A 20,644-nucleotide genomic window follows, 5' to 3' on the forward strand; every position below is an offset into this window, starting at 1 on the left:
CAGGTTTCTATTGACCGGTTCCATTGTGCAGCATGTCAGATGATGTAAACAACAAACATGTTAAACACATTAAAGTTACACAATGGTTGACTAAATGTGACTGTGTACATATGATGCCTCATACATTTGCAATCAGATGGGAACATTTTTAAATAATTACATTTATGTAGCAGTTATTTTCTCATGTAGACCAAGACAATTTTGCTAGTAAATTCACAGAAATCAACAGAAATCATGTGAAACATGTATTCAAAAAATGCCTGACTTTATTCCGACCTTAATGCCCACAGAGACATTTGCAGAAAGAATCATCGGTGGTCAGGAGGTTAGACCATACTCTATTGGATATCAGGCTTCTCTGCAGCATGAGCGCAAAGGCGTTTGGACACATTACTGTGGAGGGACCCTGGTCCACAGGCAGTGGGTGGTGTCTGCTGCCCGCTGCTGGAGGCCGTGAGTATACTACTTATAACATGGGCCAGGGCATATACAGTAGACAATAGAGTAATACTTTAGCACTGTGATTACAGAGCACTGATTCCAATGTTGCATGGTCTGTGTGTGTGTGTGTGTGTGTGTGTGTGTGTGTGTGTGTGTGTGTGTGTGTGTGTGTGTGTGTGCGTGTGCGTGCGTGCGTGCGTGCGTGCGTGCGTGCGTGCGTGCGTGCGTGCGTGCGTGCGTGCGTGCGTGCGTGCGTGCGTGCGTGCGTGCGTGCGTGCGTGCGTGCGTGCGTGCGTGCGTGCGTGCGTCCGTGTGTGTTTGTGTGTGTGTGTGAGAGTGAGCTGCACAAAGTGACGCGCTATGAGCTTGTATATCTGCTATTTTGGAATATGCCAAAGTATAAAATAATAGTTAAAGTGGTTCAAATCTAAAATCAAAAATTCCATGAAACTTATTGAGTACAATCATACTCCCTGGCAGATGAACCCTACTGATTCTGGTGACCCCAAGATAAAAAGTTCCTGTTGCACACATCTCAAAATCTAAGTCATGCACCCCAGAGAAAATATTCCTTCTTTGCAAACATGATATCTCATAATCTAATAGGCAGATTGCAGTATGAACCTTACTGACTTTGGTGACCCAAAGGCCTTTCTTCTAGCACCACGCTTTGGCCAAATGTCCACTTGTTTTAAAGGCACACACTGTAGACATTTCAGAATAGGCTCTGAGCATAAATACAGTCCCGGGTTTCCAGCTCAACTTAACTCAAACTTTACTTTTAAAGGACATTTACAATGACCAATGTCGACCAAAGTCCTGTACTCGGTCAAATTAATAACCAATAAACAAAAACAGGAGAATAGATTAAAACAAGAAGATTTGACCTGGAAACACACAAGAAGGTGTCATATGTGTTTCTAGTTCAAACACTCACTGCTAAGCCAATCAAACAAAACTATGGGAAAATGAACCGGAACAGGAAACAGGTATGCCATCTTCATCAGTCTATAGAGTCTAGAATCAGTTAATACATTCTTTGACCATCTCCTTTATAGTGACCTGAAAGCCTCAACCAATGCCGGATCACCACATTATAGAAACCTGATTGGACTATATCCATTTTGGTCCTCAGGACCTCTGCGCTGAGGGTGGTGTTGAGTGAGCACAACCTTGCTGTGGAAGAGGGCTTTGAGCAGGTCTTCAGGGTTTCCAAGATATTTACCCATGGATTTAAGTACTACAGCCTCGATAATGACATCATGCTCATGAAGGTACGCATGACTGCACTATATTTGAAAAACATCTAGCAACGTTGTTAGACAATTAATCATGGCCAGAGGTGGTTAAGTACTAAAGTAAAACTACTTTTTCTGAGAATCTTGTAATACCTGTTGTACATTATTTGTGCCTTACTCCACAAAGACAATATCTAATTTGTAGGCCTACTAATTGGAATTCTAAGTCAATGAAAATAATCCCTTTGGGAGAAAAACAAACAAATACTATACTCAGCTGTATAGGGAGATGGTCAGTACGTTATTGCTAGCAAGGAAGATGGCGGCAGCAGCAGATGCAGCTATTCCTTCCCACAACAATCATCATGGCCATATTCAAGAGACACTGTACCGTATGTTAAAATGTATTGAAGTCAGGAGGAATTCTTATGGATGGGAATATTGTCTTTGTCTGCCAATAGGTAATTACATTTCAGCATTCTCAAATCTGCCCTCAAATCTGAGGCAAGTGGCCATTTTTTAATCTGTAAGGGACAGGTCGATTTTTAAAGAAGGGTACCCCTGGAGAAAATGTATGTGCCCTGATCTAAAATGCCATGACCCTCCCTTTGACAAAAAAAAATAAAAATCAATGACCCTCCCCAAGTGATTAAAAAAAAAGATGAACCCTCCCCGCCTAGGAGTGTCACGATATATTGTCCCACGATATAGCCTATCGTGGTATTAAAATGTGACGATAGGTATTGTCAAGATGTCATAGGCCTACTGTATCGTAATATTTTTTAAAATTTTCTTTTCTTTCTTTTTTTTGCCGGTGAAAGTTATAGGAGTTCTTACTGTATGGTGTATGATACGAAATGTAAAGCTTTTAAAAGCTTCACAGTAATTATTAATCATGTCTTCCATCATATTCAAGCTATTTTGGAGAGAAACGAGTTTCAGTTTAAAGCACTGCAGAGGGGAGGTGTTGTGTGTCAGCTGATGCTCGTTGATGCTTGTTAATGTGACATGCGTCAAAGCAGTTATGCCTCTGCACTCTCAAATAGGCCTACATCTAATCTAAGATTGTTTACATGGTATTATACTGTATCTGGTATAATAGATTTCTTTTGAGCTGTTGGAAATAACTAGGCTGCACTTGGTTGGTAAAGTCCAGATGCCAAAAATATGAGGTTTGTGGAATTTATAGTTATGCAGTGTTATATTATATCATATTTGTTATATTAATGTCTATCTGTCCTCTGAAACAATGGGTTTATAGTTAGTGAGAACTTCACTTCTCCCAGCTTGCACAAATGTATTTATTTGTGTGTACAAAGCACTTTGTAATTGTTTTTTAAAGTGCTTTATAATTGTTATTTTAAACTAAAGATGATGGCCAATGTTGATGATACATGAGAAAAGAACATTAATAATGTATCATATCGATATCATATGCCCAACATCATGTATGTATCGTGAAATTAGTGTTATCTTGACACCCCTAACCCTCCCCATCAAATACAACAACATGACATTTAAAACTGATAATATGTCCGATGTTTTGCTTTCCACATTGATTAGAACATTACTGTAGTCAGTCTTGCTAAATGCACAGTGTAGTGTCTGTAGTGGTAGCAGAATGGACAGTGTTCTAAACTTATATATGGGAAACCCATTGAATCCCATAATTATTAAAGGAGAATACCGGACAAATTAAGTGTTGTCTTTGATGTCTCGACTTAACACTGGTTGCTTGTTTCCAGAACCTGGCAACACGAGTTGCCAGGTTCTGGAAAGAAACAAGCATCCAGTGTTAAATCGTTCGCCATTAACGGTGGGCTCGCAGGAAGTCTCAGCGCATGTTTGACTACCATGAGACTCCACAATGACTAGCAGTAGAGAAAAAAAAAACTTTGCATCGGTTATAATAGACGAATCTCCCTAACCCACGCGCTCCCATTATGACAACGGAGGGGGTTTAAAAAATGACGACAGGGGAATCTATGGAAAAAAAGAACGCCACTTTTCACGTCGGTAGGTGAGTAACGAGACATCAAAGACAACACTTAATTTGTCCGGTATTCTCCTTTAACTACAGTGACTATACTGTTGCCTACATCATGGGTTTTCAACTGGTGGTCCGTGGAGGTATTGCATGTGGTCCCTGACCATGCATTTAGTAATGTAGGAAAGTGAAGATTTGTATTATATTTTATTTTATCGATGGTGGATACTGTTAATGTGCATGACAACAGAAAGGAAATTCAACTCAAGGATGACAGTTTTACACACGCACACAGCGCAAAGTATATAAGGGAGGTTTTAGTACATCAAGGTAAATACAGGCTTTTATTTGATGTACTGTATGATGACGCATCAATGTTGTCAGTTACTTGGAAGTCGGATGTCAAGAAGACAGAAATGGGAGTTAGAATTTCAAGGGAAACTGTACCGGTTTACCTGGTTGAGTCATCATTAGTAGGAAATGTGCCCATATCAATCGCATGTGCTTGCTTGTACTTGTGCAATTCGAAAATGGCCCCTGTCTAAGTCTTGTCCAAGGTGTTACTAGATTTAGATTAGATTGTATCATTTGAAATAGAGAGGGGTCATTGACCACTGTTCTGCTCTACTAAAAAGGTATATAAATTCTAAATTGCATGACCCTCCCTTGGATTCAAAGTAAAATTAGCTGACCCTCCCTTGTACTAAAATTAGAAAGGCATGACCCTCCCCTATTTTCCTCCAGGGACCCCCTTCTGTAAATTTCGACTGGTCCCTAAGATGGTAGCCTACCAATAAACTTCAGAGAGAGAGAGTTTAAAGGCTGGCTGTTTTACTTTTGATTTTGATACTTACTGTAAGTACATTTGATATGAGTTATTTTTTTATGCTTAAGTACAGATAAAAAATAAAACGTTTACTCAAGTCTTATTCTAATGGGTGACTTTCACTTTTACTAGCGTCGTTTTCTAGTGTATGCCTCCACTTTTACTCAAGTGTGGCTTTCAGGTACTATTTCCACCAGCACAAAATCCATAATGCCTTATACACCCACGCACACATGCATACCCTTGATGCCTTCAGTACAGTTTGATCACTCGGTTGCTCTATTAGCATCTCATTGGTGTGCCCTCTGTTTTGGTTTGTGTTGCAGTTAAGTGAACCAGTGCAACTCAATAACTATGTCGAGCCAATCGAGCTGCCTGATCCCAACACCCCCCAATTACAGTCCGATACCTCTTGCACAGTGAGCGGCTGGGGTGTGACGCATATCTACAGTTACTACCTCTCTCCTGCCCTACATGCTGTGGACGTACAAGTCATCCCCTGGTGTAAAGATTACTACTACTATGGCAGGGTCACTGACAACATGTTGTGTGCTGGATCTCCATATGGTGGCAAGGACTCCTGCCAGGTACATACAGTCTGCTGAGGGTACTCTGGGATATGATTTGGTTAACAACAATATGATTGATGGAGTCGTGTCATAGAATGTTTTGCCAATGGTTAGCTGTGGTTAGGACTGGAGAATTAAAACATCTACTATTCTGCTCTGACAAAACAAACAAAAAGGTTAATATCAGTTCCATTTGATCAATGAGATAGGAAATAATTCAGGGAAACAGGCTTTCTTTCTGCCGTCATACCGTACACAGGGGCATACAGTACACAGCAGTACTTTAAGCCCCAGTATGTATGAAATCGTGTGGTCGCACGCGCATCTTTAAAAGGCGCTGTGTTGAAACAATATCCTATCAGTGTCATGGAGAACAATAATAAGGAATTAACGCTCAAATGAGCAGTGCCATTCGACACTGGAGCAGTGAGAACAGTTCTTTAGGGTGTGTTTGGGGTTTAGGGTGTGTTTGAATATCTCACAAAAGGAAGGACCTCTTTGTTCATCAGAAACATCTACTATTCTGCTCTGACAAAACAAAGAAAAAGGTTCATATCAGTTCCATTTGATAAATGAGATAGGAAACAATCCAGGGAAACACGTGATGCAGGCTTTCTTTCTGCTGTCACGCCGGGCATACAGTACACAGCAGTACTTTATGCCCCAGTATGTATGAAATTGTGTGGTCGCATGCACATCTTTAAAAGGCACTGTGTTGAAACAATATGCTATCAGTGTCATGGAGAACAATAATAAGGAATTCACGCTCAAATGAGCAGTGCCATTCGACACTGGAGCAGCGAGAACAGTACTTTAGGGTGTGTTTGCATATCTCACGAAAGGAAGGACCTCTTTGTTCATCAGGTATCCTTTCTCTTGGTTTTCTGCAGGGTGACTCAGGTGGTCCACTTGTCTGCAATGGGAAATTTGAGGGCATTGTCTCATGGGGCATCACTTGTGGCAACCCATACTACCCTGGCGTGTACACCAGAGTGAGGAACTATGTCAGCTGGATCAAATGGAAAATCGACCAACCCTAACCCTGACAAAACACCTGTGTGCAATGTATTCTTGATGTAATAATGCTTTAGGTTGTTATTGAAAACACATTGGTATTTGGCTAACATGTTCAGGTTCTTTGCGTCAATAATTCTGTAAATTCTAAAGGGGATTTGGGTATTGTTGAATAAGATCGAACACCTGCAGGTGGGAAGATGTTTTAGGTACTAAATCCTCCCCAAACAAACCATTATTAGATCAACAACAACAGACACATCATGCAAAAAGGTTTTAATGCGTTGATTTAAAATGGTTCAATTTATAATTCCCATACAAAACATGTTCACCCCAGATTCCTAGGGGGACCGAATTCGTATTTCTTACTTTAATCGGTCATTATAAAATGCAAATTTTCTGTCTACTCGCTCTGTGTCTCATTGGTGGACGATGGACAGTTCAGAAACCTGCCTGACTCAAAAAATAAGAAAGCTCCAAGAACTGTCCTTTTGTGTTCACTCTATAATGTTTTCTGTTAGTAAATCCCCCTGGCTCTGATGTTGTTATATTGTTCTATTAATAACTTATTTGTTTGGCGTTTGTATTGTATTGTATTGTATTGTATTGTATTGTATTGTATTGTATTGTATTGTATTGTATTGTATTGTATTGTATTGTATCGTATTGTATTGTATTGTACCTTATTTGTTATAAATAAAGATTTGTGAAAGAAGAAAAAAAAAGAAGAAAATATAGCCTTTCTAGTCCTGGAAAGTTAACACACACACACACACACACACACACACACACACACACACACACACACACACACACACACACACACACACACACACACACACACACACACACACACACACACACACACACACACACACACACACACACACACACACACACACAACTGAAATAGAAGCCATTGTTCTTGTATAAATAAAAAGTTGGAAATCTTGTTTGAAATGACCAAACCTTCCTACCGATGATGTCATTGGTAGGCAGGTTTCTGAACTGTCCACAGCCCTCCTCTGAGACAAGCACAGACACAGACCACATAGCCAGAAATGGTACCATCCCATAAGGATTTGTGAATACCAATTGTATGAAGATAGGTTGAAAATAGGCTAATTGCTCCTTTAAGGACCTACCTGCCGATCATACCTCTTTTAGTGTCATTTCTGTTTTCAGGCGTTGAAACAATGTGTAGAGTTCAAGCTTTGTCATTTGCCTCATAAATATTATTCTATTGTAGGATGTTAGGAAATTATTTGTATAAATAATTGTCATTTATTATTACTGACAATTAGTTGACTTGACTGTGTAAACTGTTTTAAAGGCAGCAGATGACTGCAAAAATGCATGTCATTTCACCTTTTGAGATATTTGAAAACAGCACATTAGATCAGATAAAAGGGAGGCATATGAGCAGGCAAAGAGGGTGATACTGAAAAGCTAAGTAGAATCATCTTGGCCGGAATTAGTAACCATGGGATGAACCACAACTCTATTAGAATGAGCTCTTAACAGCAATCCCATTAGCATTGCCGTGCTCTATCAAAGGTTGTTTTGACCTACATTGGACGATTGTATTGACTATGTTCATATAGCATAGCTAATAGTGTGCATAAGACATTTTCATTATCTTATCTTTTAAGCATTCAATACATATTCTTTGTGATTTTCTTTATTGAATAAATATCAGATGTATATTCAGCAACAATACATGTACGTTATTTATGTTTGGGTTTAGATTTTGTTGCTTACCACCATGTTTACCACAATGACAGCAGAGCACATGAGCAAAATATCAGATGTTCATTCAGCAACAATAAATATGTCTGTTTTTTATGTTTGGGTTTTGGTTTCTTTGTAAATGCTTACAACCACGTCTACCACAATGACAGCAGAGCATAATGAGCCACTGAGCACACTTCTTATACAGCTTAGTTAAAACAGCAGCATCTCTCTAAAACTCATTACATACGCTACACTTACCCTAAAGAACTTGTGGGCCTCCCCTTTAGACCACGTGTGGCCCAGCTGTGGGGGCAGGTCCAAAAAAACAGCAACTCGTGTTTATGCCCAGTTGTAAACTCATCTCTCCACTGTACTGTATATCCTTTTCTCCCAATATTTCTCTCTCTTTCTCTCACTCTGTCCCTTGCTTTCCCCCCCCTTTTTTTCTTTTACAAACACAGGGACACAGTAAGACTAAAATGCTGTGATGGAAAACTTGAAAATCAGTAAGTGCAAAGTCACTGAAGCGGTGACAGAAGTCAGCAAGCTAACCATTGAGAAGGATGATTGGATTGAACCACTTATTCACAAGTCCCAGAAGGCCAAAGAATTTGCGTATTGTCCTTACAGCAAATTCAGTGTAGGAGCAGCCCTTATGACAAATGATGGAACAGTCTTCACAGGTACAGTACAATCTCTGCTTGTTAAGACTCAACATTGCACAAATCTCTGTATTGTTATATAGCCTACTACTGTTACTAATGTAATTGTACATTAAAAGATCTCAGCTCACAGCTGATCCCAGTTGTTTAAGCTGCATTCTGAGATTTCAGAGTATTGCATGGCTACGTGCCAATATAAACCTACTGTTTCAAAGTTCTGTTCCTCTTTGGTACTATTCCAGACAGTAAAGGTCACCTGGTGCAATCACTAAACTGTCACTCACTCTCACTGAACCAGGAATGGACCCACAGTATTTATTTACTAGACCCATCTAGTAAATAAATAATGTAATGTGCAATAGACTTTATGGAGGCTGTGTGAATCTCATATAAAAGATCAATTCTCTGCTCTGTCAACAGGCTGCAATGTTGAAAATGCATGCTACAATCTTGGTCTGTGTGCAGAGAGGACAGCTATAGCCAAGGCTGTGTCTGAAGGATACAGGAGTTATAAAGCGATTGCCATCTCCAGGTACTCTGGCCTTTTACCTACGGTATATGCCTCTGAATTCAAGCAAATATTAGTGAAGCAATGTGTCTGGATACATATTGATTCCCATTATCCTCATGATTCAGTCTTTAATTAAACTGAAGCTGTTCCTTGTTGTTGGAGCTACTCTTTGTTGTTGGATATTTACATGGCCATGTGATGTGAATGAGAAATATTCCTCAGGACTTGCAAGGAATAGATTGCCCTGAAAATAAATTAATCTACCTCATCTGCAGGCTAGTTACTGTTCTTATTGGAAATTGCAGCACTGCAGCTTCCATGGCATTACATTTGTGTTAACTGAAATAAATGAGAGCACAGTATGTTATAAAAATAAACCAATTTTGCAGTGACCTGGATGAGCAGTTCATCTCTCCTTGTGGTGGTTGCCGGCAGTTTATGAGAGAGGTAACGTATATCTAATATCTATGGCTTCTTTAATCATCAACAGGGAAGTAAATGATCAAACTGGTGTAATTTTTGCCTTTTGTTACATGTGAGTAAAGAGACCCATGTGCAGACGAGAGGCGGTAGACAGAGCATCTCAAACGTTTAAAGGTTTATTAATTAACACAGGACAGGCAGGCGTAGTTCCAAAAAGGTACAAGATCAGGTCATCAATGCAGAACAGAATTCTGAGATAAAGCTTGGAACCTCAGGGTTCCTTGAGGGGGTTCCAAATGGACCCTTAGAGCTGTAATTCTTAAGCCAGGTGTCGATGGCAGTACCTACATGGCACGGTCTGCTTTTGCAAAGGACCCGGTCCTTTGAGAGCTGAGCGGTGGTCTAAAGAGGTACAAATTTGACCTCACTCAGCCAGCGTTCTTTCTTTCGGTGCTGAACGAGGGCAAAATGGTGACGTGTAAATAAGCTTTTGACTACAGATTAGTCATGCAGAGTCAGAGAACCCTCAGCTGTGTCAACACAGAAAGACAACAACTTCTGCGGGACATAGATTCATATTCGGTTGCTACGCCTGTTTGTTTTTTATATTTGTATTTTTGTATCTGTGAGGATGTGTTTAATTGCTAGTGTTAGAAATGCTGTTTGATTAGCCTGCATTTTGTCTGCCAGCGCTGCTGACTGTTGAGATTCCACAAAGCACCAAGAACACACCAACCAACAACTACAAAACACATTGACGAACGTCAGACAAATCAATCGTTGCGATTGACCATAAATTACAGCCACCCGTTATTATTTCATATATGTATTTTGATCTTGTCAGTTAGTTGTCTCCCGTTTGTAGGAGACAAGTAGAAAGATAAGACTGCATGCACAGTGAGTGTATTTGCTCTGAGAGTGTACAGACCAAATGGACCCTGCAGTCTTTCCTTTTTCTAATCCATTTTATTCATAATAATATAGCACAGTGCAGTAGGGTGTGAAACGCCAGTATTGTCAAATGGAGTATATCAAACTGCTGTTTGAATTAAATGAATTCCAATCTGGCTTCAGAACATCCCACTCCACTGGCACCTGACCTGCCTACTGTATTTGACCGACTACATCAAACGCGAGGTAGACTCGGGCAATACTGTGGCTATAGGTCATAATGGACCTCCAAAAGGCGTTGACACTGTCAATCATTCATTACTGAATAAGCTGAAGGTGATTGGTTTTGATAAAACATCTGTAAACGGGATGAAATCCTACGTTGAGGGAAGAGAACAAGTGGTTGATGTCAATGGAACCCTGTCCTCATCCCTCCCAGTGAACTGTGGGGTTCCCCAAGGAAGTATAGGGCCGTTCGCGTTACTGTTCCTTCTATACATGACATGAAAGCAGTGTTGATGACTCAGCACCCCCTGTTTTTCTTATTTTTTTCCCTTGCACCTTAACTAACGTCCATAGCATATCATGTACACAGTATATATCTGCTGCTATGCTCATGTACCTTTATGTCTTACTTCAGGTACTTACCAGACCTTATGTCTTACCTCAGGTACTATGTGTAAATATGTACGTAATTTGTTAGTTCTTTATTGATTGATATCTCTTCCCCCCTCTTCATCCCTTTCTTTATTATGGAAATAACTAAAACGATGGCGCTTGCACAAAAACAAATTTCACCCTGTAAACCTGTGATGTGACAATAAAGTTGATACAAGATTTTTATACAAGTTGAGGAAACCCTCAGTTCTGAACTCAGCAAAATCCGCACTTGGCTTTCCGATAAACTGTCAATACACCATAGTTTTTGTTTTTGTTTTTGTTTTTTCAATACACCTTGGTAAAACAGAATCCACTTTTTTTGGATCCAAACATACCCTTGGTAATACAAATGATTTCAAGGTCAGAGTTGACGATATAGTAATGTCAAGCAAAGAAGAGGTTACCTATTTGGGTTGTATTCTTGACAACAAACGAAAAAATGGCATCAAAAGTTATCAAGAAAGTCAATCAAAGAACAAGATTTTTGGGCAGGATTTCCTCTTTTGTCAACAAAGGTGCTCTCAAGACTCTAGCTGGAGCCCTCATTCAATGATATTTGGATTATGCTTGCACCTCTTGGTTCTCCAACATCTCGTATGTCATTCAAAACTAAGCTTCAGACCTCCCAAAACTAACTGATACGACTACTGCTTACTGCGGCCTTAAGCCCATGATGACCCACCTACTTCCAACACACTGGGATTGGTATTTAAGATACTTAAAGTGCCCTCAATACCCTCATACCTGTCTAACTACTAGTCCAAAGTGAGTGACACCCACAGCCCAGCCACAACACTTGAGGGAGCGACCATGCTCTGGTACCACCCAAATTTAGAACAAACATGCGAAAATTCTCATTCTACTACTCTGCCACCAAAATGTGTAATGACACCATCCATTAAAGGATGCGAAACACTGGTTTCTTTCACAATTGTCCTGAGGAAAAAAAAAACATCTATCAGGAGACCACAAGGGGAGGTTAATGTAATTTCCCATCTCCTTTGTACATATAGTGTTTGTTTTTTTGCTATGTTGATGAATTGAATAGGGGACCACAATGGAAACAAGTCCCCAGGCCTTTTTTGTGTTATCCTTTTAGCCTAGCTGTGTACTAAAGTCTGACTAAAGTATTCAAATCACTCAATCAATCAAAAAAAGGACCTTATGGGTCCATTTGGTTCCATTTACACTCTCAGAGTTATGGGGGTCCTTGGAATGAAAAAGAACCACTGCCTTACACTCATTCATATGCCATGATGGCCTGTTGAAGCTCTGGATATTGTCTGTGTCCGTTCAAACTTCCCACTACAGTTTGGTGATCAGTGGTCTGTGTTCTTGACCAAACCTGATGGATCCTATATGGAGCTGACAGTGGAGGAACTGCTTCCCGTTTCATTTGGCCAAGACCTGAAGAGGAGAGTTTTCGACACAAAGAATGGGTCAACATAACAGACAGTAGACACTGAAAAGTAAGAAATGTTTCTATAAAAAAAAAGAAGAAAGAAAGAAAACATTCATAGTTGTTACATATGGCTTACAGTCAATTTGTTCAATGTTTAATTGTAATTCAATATTGTAGTGTTTCTTATATAGGCCTATTGTGTATTGAATCACATCTCATCATTTCTACCTAAAGGCAGAAGAGCCAGCTGTCCCCTTTTACAGGCCAGTGGGGCACAAACTGTCAATTGGGACCCAAACTTGGGTCACTGGAGATATTGGGTTGCAGAATCATGTACAGCCACATTAGAATGTCAATGCAATTATTAGATGAGTTATGGAAAAATACTTTTAGTTGAATGTTCACTTTTAAACATGCAGCACTTAGTAATTGTTATGTTTTTTTGTTTTTTTTAATAAAATGTTCTGATAATCCTATGTTTACTGGGATGTGAACTGTTGTATATTACTATATTTAAGAACAGGCTTTGGTGTGTCATGAACTTTTTACCTTTTGTTTGCCTCTATCCCTTTCTTTAGATTACTTTTTAAAAATCATGTTAGTTGTCAGCATTCATACTAATTGTATATTATTACCATGAATAAATGCTATATTGTGTTGCAACACACATGGATTGATATTTATGGATTATTGATGAAAATATTTGTGCACCCCTGTGTGTGTGTGTGTGTGTGTGTGTGTGTGTGTGTGTGTGTGTGTGTGTGTGTGTGTGTGTGTGTGTGTGTGTGTGTGTGTGTGTGTGCAGTGGTGAGCTGTGGATTTTTTAACTAAGGGGGCTATATTTTATGACGTCACGTGCGCGCGCACGTGCACGCGCGCGGGCACATGCGCGCGCAGGCATGTGCACATAGCAACATGCCTGCATATCCAACATAGCAACATTATTTTCCTTTTTTTATATAAAAGCCCTTTACATAGGGCGCGTTCGAAAATACAGCACTGAGCGCACTGGCCAATACAAACTAATAGGCGAGTGTGCTCCGGTGCGTAATTTCCGAACGCACCCTATTCACCCACACATAAGTACTTAAAATAATCAATCAACTTGTCTTTACTTGAATAACTTTTTTTTTAAGACTTACATTGCTTTTAAAACAGTGTTTTTTAAAACAAGTAAAAAATAAAAAAAATACCCTTTTGCTACTCACCAAAACAAAGACGGTTTCATGGAGTTGAAAGCCTACTTTACTAAATGGGAACACTGTGAGTCCCCACCTCACGTCTAAAATACACTTTTTGGCCAGAAAAGGAAATATTTCACCGGAATTAAAACCTGTTTTTCGTTACTCCACAGTGCCCTCTACAGATCTGGTCAATGGAATTTTCCTATTGACCAGATTCTTCCTTCCGGTGAAATATTTTATTTTCTGGCCAAAAAGTGTATTTTAGACGTGAGGTCGGGGCTCACAGTGTTCCCACTTAGTAGAATAGGCTTTCAACTCCATTAAACCGTCTTTGTTTTGGTGAGTACCAAAAGTGTATTTTTTATTTTTACTACAGACGAGAGGCTGCGCTACCGCGGTGCGAGGGGAAAGAATCGAAAGTACCATAACGTTAAGGAGAACTCCTTCTAACGCTATGGACCAGAGCTAGACAGGGATAAGTTTGTGAGTGTCTGGCAGGCTACTAGCTCTTGTCCTCTGCTAAGCGATTAACCCTTTCACACTCCATGTCTTTAATGTTATGCAAAGCAGCCAGGTTGAGGCCATTGTTAAAGGTGTTAAAGACGGCTCGCCCCCATAGAGGTATAATATAGCTCGCCCCTGACGGTGCGTTGTTGTGTTAATGATTGAAGGCTCGCGGGCGGCTGACGGTGAGCTGTGCATGTGGAGCACGCGCGAGCCCCCAGCCTGGGAACTAAGGGGTCGACGACCCCCCGTAGCACCCCCTTCAGCTCAACCCTGTGTGTGTGTGAAGAAGTATTTTTGGGGTTGAATGCAGCCATGACATTCCTGAACATATTGTGGAGGGAAGGATTTACATCAATTTAGACATTTGGGTTATGGACTGGGTCGTGTCGAATATATCAGAATCCAGTAGATGACGGTAGTGCAACAACTATGGAAGCCAACCTCCAGAAAAACAAACGCAAAAGAAGAAATAGAAGTAGTAGTAGAAGAAGAAGGGGCTGTTTTGTTTACCCTCTGTTGTTTACATACTTGTGTTGCCATGTCGGCTTATTATAAGCAACTTTGGGCTTCTTTTTCTGTGAAGTTGCTTGTAAAAATTGGTAGTTGCGGGTTCCGTTTTCTTTAGCTTGTTTCTAAAGTGTACTTGCTTATCAGGCTTGCTTCTATATACACACACACACACACATATATATGTATATATATATATATATATATATATATATATATATATATATATATATATATATATATATATATATATATATACATACACACACACACACACACACACACACACACACACACACACACACACACACACACACACACATACATACTCTGTATAGTAGTGTGTATATCTGTCTGCCTCTTATATGTCATCATGATTTGTGTGCATGGGGTTCTCATCTTAAACAAGCTGCGTGCTTAATGAGAGTTCCAGTTTAGTAGACCTTGTATTGTGAATTTGTACTTCCATGTACTGTTATGTACTGTCATGTACTATTCTCATGTCTTACTAAATAAACTACATCAATCAATCAATATACACATATATATATATATATATATATATATATATATATATATATATATATATATATATATATATATATATATATATATATATATATATATATATATATATATACATATCTTATTTTATAATTATAAACCAGTGGTTCTCAAATATTTTCATGAAAAAGTTTTGTGCCCAGGGGAGCATTTGTGTTATTAGAATGTTTCAAAACAATATTTCTAATATTCCACATTTGAAAATAGCAAATCAGCTATTTTTAAATAGCCGATAAAGTGCTCATGTGGCCTAGTTGCTTATTATGGGCTAGAGTCTCGCAAAACCTGGCAACACTAATACTAGGTTGTCCTTGCTGGGGTTGTGCTACTGCTAGCCTGTTGTGGACTTGGGGAGAAAGAAACCGTTACCACCGACTGGTAAAAGATGTCTGTAAAACATGCCTTAAGTCGGGGGTTAGAGCTCGGCCGTTCGGCCTTCCAGCTGGGCCTCCTGAAACCCATCAGCCGAGTTGCAGTAAAGCTCCGAGGTGAACGCCTTCGTGTTGTAGGCCCGCCGGCCCGCACCGTTCAGCCTCGGGCTTTCCTGCCGTCTCGGTACCTGTATTATCGCACGTCACTGCGGGGCCTCGCGGCTCAGTTACAGTCCGGAGGGTTTAGGAGGTTCGCGGTCGGCTCTCCACGAAACAGGGCTGTGTTTTTGGCTTTCGGTCTCGGCGTAGGACTGATCGAACAGCAGCATGAGGATGACAGGAAAAGTGCATCGACATGCCAAGAAATCCAGGTCTGTGTAAACAAGTTTACTGTACATATTTGATTTTATGTCTTTAAATGTTTTGATGAATTGAATGACAGGACCTCAATGGAAATAAGCCATAGTTGCTTTCTTGGGTTTGTCCTCACAGCATCCTTTTGTATGGAACTGTACTTATGTGCTTTTTTTTGCAAACTGTTAATAAAGTATAGATCATAGATAGATTATCATATTTTATCGAGTCTAAAAAAGTCAGACTCGTCAAATACGTCTATGATTATAGTCTTGACTCTTGATCCAAGGCTGGTATTTATATACACTTCATATAAACACAGTTCCTTCTTTACAGTCAATGTACAGTCAATGCTCCCCAATCTTCCTTAGCACATAGGTATGGGGCACAGTGGGCACACAACAATTGACAGGTGCACTGCGATTTACGCTGGTGCTGGGTTATTAATCACACCTGTGTGTGCCCCATACATACGTATGTGAGAATAAGCCATATACCATACTTAATAATACATTTTTATTTATATTGCATTTTACGTTTGAATCAAATCTCAAAGTTCTACAGCACAGAATAAAAACAACACATCTAGAGTCTTAATAAAACACACTCACACATGGAGGCAAAAGACCTAGGGGGTAAAACCAGAAAAGCTAACCGAATGCTTTATTAAAAAAGGAAAGTCTTCAGTCCTCTCTTGAAAACATCAACACAGACTGTTGTATACTTCCACCCACAGACCCTATTTAGGAAGAAGAAGTTCCAGACACCCATCAAGCCATTTACATCAGGATACAAGCTGGAAGACTACATCATTGGGAAACAGATTGGGAAAGGTTCCAATGCGGCTGTGTATGAGGCGTCTACTCCGTTTGCCCTACGCAAGAAGGATGATAAGTCTTCCCTGGTGGAGCTGATCGATGTTCAAAATGAAAAAGAGACGTCTCCTTCCCTGACATGCTGCTCACTAAGACTTGTCCCTCTGGCTGTCAAGATGATGTGGAACTTTGGGGTGGGCATTCCACACTATTCTCCACATATCTGCACATGCAATGATATCCAAGCTATTTTAAACAATAAATGGTTGTTACATTGATCGATATGCATCATTAATGAGTCACTTTTGTCCTTGTTATATTACAGGCAGGGTCATCAAGTCACGCTATACTGACATCCATGTCACAGGAGCTGGTGCCAGCAAGCCCGCTTGCCTTGAAAAAGGAAAATGAGCAAATTACTCTGGATGGGTAAGCTTTTACTTACAGGGAGCAGAATGACATGTTTAAGTGCAGAGTCAATACTGAAACCGGTCTTCAAGATCAACAGCTGTGGTCTCCTTTTACGCAGACATTTTGGAGAGCAGCCCAAGAGAGTGTCTGCGCACCCCAATGTGATCAGAGTGTACCGTGCATTTACAGCTGATGTCCCACTGCTACCAGGTGCCCGGGAGGAATACCCAGATGTATTGCCAGCCAGACTTAACCCTGCTGGTCTCGGCAACAACCGTACCCTGTTCCTGGTAATGAAGAAGTAAGGACTGCCGTTATTCGCTTTCACTCTGATATCAGGAGGATGTCCTTTTTTTTCTTTTTCTTTTTCTATAATGTTGCTAAGATGATGATAATGTTGTGGGACATGTTAGAAACCACTTGCAGTTAGATGTATTTCTCAATCACTGATCTTTGCTGTAAATTGGCCACTATCTTGTAGTTATCCCCGCAACCTGCGCCAGTACCTGGAGGTGTCCACACCAGACAGAAGGCAGGGCACTTTGATGGTGCTGCAGCTACTGGAGGGGGTGGACCATCTGTGCAGACAGGGTGTCGCTCACAGGGACCTCAAGTCGGACAACATTTTGCTAGAGCTTGACTCAGGTCAGAGAACCCACTGAGGCAGATCATCTTTATCAGCAAACAAACAAGCTAATCTTCATTTTTGGATACATTGATTGTCTGTTAAGAATTCTATCAACTTCTGCACAATCTGCAGGTGGCTGCCCACGGTTAGTGATCACTGATTTTGGCTGCTGCCTTGCCCAGAGTGACAGTAGCCTACAGCTGCCCTTTAACAGTCGGTGGGTCAACAGAGGAGGGAATGCTTGTTTAATGGCACCAGAGGTAGGTAAATATAATTTTCAGATAGGTATCTAACTAGTTGCTGTAGCGCAACTACAGTAGGTCTACAGTGTAAAGAGCATGCCTAGTGCCTACATTATAACTACAGTAAAAACATGATCAAACATTTTTTTGTACTTATGTTGTCCGTCATTGCAACTTTCTAGACACTGATAATAAATCCAACTCTCTCCCATTTTTTTTAATCATTTGATGCACAAAGGTGGCTACTGCAGTTCCGGGTAACGGGGTTGTCATCAACTACAGTAAGGCAGATGCTTGGGCTGTGGGTGCCATCACATATGAGATATTTGGCCAGCATAACCCATTCTATGGAGCAGGTGGGCTGGACAGCAGGACTTTCCTGGAAAAGCAACTGCCTCCCCTTTCTTCTAGTGTTCCAGCTGATGTTCAATTGGTGGCCCAGTTACTCCTCAGAAGGAACCCAAACAAGGTATATAGTACAGCTAACAAGGAATAGGTTTGACTGAATGGCACCATTTTGCTTTCCAAAAATATAGTATGGGTTGGCTAAAACGGAAGTGAATACTTGACTGATGACGCTATTCTTGTGATGTTGTTTTCTGTGTTCTTTTGCCTGTGTGTACGTAACGTCGGAAAGATGTGTGTTCAAGTCAAAGTGTAAGCCAGCTAAGTGTAATGAAATAAAATGTCTTATACTGCAATCAATCATCATACACATTATTTCTGTCTCCACAGCGTCCCAGTGCCCGTGTTGCCGCTAACATGCTGCATCTCAGCCTCTGGGGACGGAGGGCACTGGCCAATCAGGATAGTGCCAGCATGAAGAAAGTAGCAGATTGGTTACTGTGTCAGTCTGCTGTAGTCCTCCTAAGGGGCTCTGGCGGACCCACTGGGAACACAGTGGAGGCAGAGCTGCAGAGATGCTTCCTGTCTAACGTGGAACTGGAGGACCTGCGCACTGCTGTGGGGTTCCTCCTGTATGGACGGAACCAGCATCAAGCTTGCATCATGTCAGCTTAGAACCACCTGCACTGACAACTGGGAATAATTCAGGAATCAGGAACGTTGTAGTTGTGTGTGGTGGGGTGTGTGTAATCCTCTTAATTTACATTTGTTCACTGCCAAATGTAATAAATTAACACTGAGGAAATTATTATGTAGGAGCAACACAAGATGTTATGAGCTGGTAAAAATGTATGCACTTTAACAAGATCCAACATTATTGATTCATGCGTCTTGTGTTGCTCATCAGAACAGATCTATGCAGGGGCTGTTGTAGGCATTACTATTCACAGGTACACTACACACAGGACTAGTGTGTATCAAAAACTGATCTCGTCTCACATAATTAACACATTGAGTGCCAAAACCGTATATATACCTTTTTGCAAATACACCCGTGGAGTGCCAAAAAGATATATATATATATATATATATATATATATATTAAATCTTTTTGTTCTGCTCTGGAATCACCCTAGGCGATTCTGAGAAGGAAGGGCCAGATGGATCACCGTGTCAAAAACATGGCTCCCCATCCGCTTCCGTTCTATTTCCTTCACTAAAACCCCTATAACTCCGAAACTTTTTACGCTGGGGCAAACGACTCATTTTGTATCCGCGATCGCTTTGCCATTGTGACCCGCGTGAAAGATGTTATCGTTCCAGGCGTTAGCCAGGCCCATCGGGCAAAATGGAGGCATGCTTTTTTTTTTTCATGGATCGCTCGTCATGGAGTCTACAGCTTTAAACGGCACAATGGAACGCAACGGTGAGATTCCAGGCACCGAACGTATTCTGTTATTATAAAGTTCTGGCACCCAATGTGTTAAAGAAAGAAAGAATTGGCTGCTAGTTGGTTTGTTTAAAGACAAGGAATCAAGTGATGAATACATGTCATGTGTTTTCTAGAAAGAAATGGCACTGTGAAATAGCCCTGCGGATGTTTGCAATTCAATTATTGGTTTGTGCAGAGTATTAATCAAGCTTAAAGTGATTATTCTCGGTGGTTTGCACTTTGTCCAGTTTGCAGTTGCTCTGTGCCAACCTTATGGTTCATTCTCATCTTATTGATTATTTTCTAAACGGAAATGGTTTATGAATGGAAATACTGTATGCAATCAGGTATTCTCATAATGTAAATTGTTCCTTCACTATTTCTGTCCGGAATATTTTTTTACCTAAGCCTGCATGATATTAAATATTTGAAATAATAGAAAAAGGAATATAACTTTAAACTGAAAATAATAAAATGACAGCCTAAAAAGGTATGTCATACGATGGAGAATGTGTAGCCATGGGTGTGAGCAATAATGTGTAAAATATTTGTGAAAATGTATTTGGCTTTTAATTTATAGATATATGCCTATTCGGCGGTTTTAATAAAGTTATAACCTGAGGCTGTGCCTGACGTGTCATGGTGTCATAAGACTGTAAAAGGTCACAATAGCCCTTGGCCTGGTTCCAAATAGAAACGCCCCCTGCATTCATCAGAGCGAGAGCAACACATTAACGGGTCGTATTCAACGTTGCCAAGTCCGCTTATTATAAGCGACTTTGGGCTTGTTTTTCTGTGAAGTTGCTTGTAAATTATTGGTAGTTGCGCCTGTTGCGGATTTTTGGGCCTGTTTCTAAAGTGTAATTGCTTATTTGGGCGTTTTTCCTAATGTTGTTTAAACCAGTGGTTCACAAACATTTTCAAGT

The 20,644-nt window shown here is 40.3% G+C and overlaps 3 protein-coding genes across 3 annotated transcripts; all 3 read left to right on the forward strand.

Annotated features, from left to right (window-relative positions):
* Positions 1–280: 280 nt before the first annotated feature.
* LOC308096460 (trypsin-3-like) lies at positions 281–6,101 on the forward strand (the record flags this gene model as incomplete). The annotated part of the gene is made up of 4 exons (XM_080443881.1): positions 281–453; positions 1,577–1,715; positions 4,819–5,079; positions 5,952–6,101. The coding sequence occupies 4 exons, from the start codon at positions 281–283 to the stop codon at positions 6,099–6,101; spliced, it is 723 nt and encodes a 240-aa protein (XP_080300007.1).
* A 2,106-nt stretch (positions 6,102–8,207) lies between these two features.
* On the forward strand, positions 8,208–12,800 carry cdaa (cytidine deaminase a). Its single transcript, XM_080444736.1, has 4 exons — positions 8,208–8,492; positions 8,892–9,003; positions 9,372–9,429; positions 12,268–12,800. The coding sequence occupies exons 1-4, from the start codon at positions 8,297–8,299 to the stop codon at positions 12,403–12,405; spliced, it is 504 nt and encodes a 167-aa protein (XP_080300862.1). The 5' UTR covers positions 8,208–8,296; the 3' UTR covers positions 12,406–12,800.
* A 2,620-nt stretch (positions 12,801–15,420) lies between these two features.
* Positions 15,421–20,346, forward strand: pink1 (PTEN induced kinase 1). The gene is made up of 8 exons (XM_080444718.1): positions 15,421–15,862; positions 16,582–16,854; positions 16,986–17,089; positions 17,190–17,372; positions 17,553–17,716; positions 17,832–17,959; positions 18,180–18,410; positions 18,677–20,346. The coding sequence occupies exons 1-8, from the start codon at positions 15,506–15,508 to the stop codon at positions 18,959–18,961; spliced, it is 1,725 nt and encodes a 574-aa protein (XP_080300844.1). The 5' UTR covers positions 15,421–15,505; the 3' UTR covers positions 18,962–20,346.
* Positions 20,347–20,644: the final 298 nt, after the last annotated feature.

This window comes from Gymnoscopelus braueri, assembly GCF_963280865.1.
Source record: "Gymnoscopelus braueri genome assembly, chromosome: 12".
Classification (NCBI taxonomy): Eukaryota; Metazoa; Chordata; class Actinopteri; order Myctophiformes; family Myctophidae; genus Gymnoscopelus; species Gymnoscopelus braueri.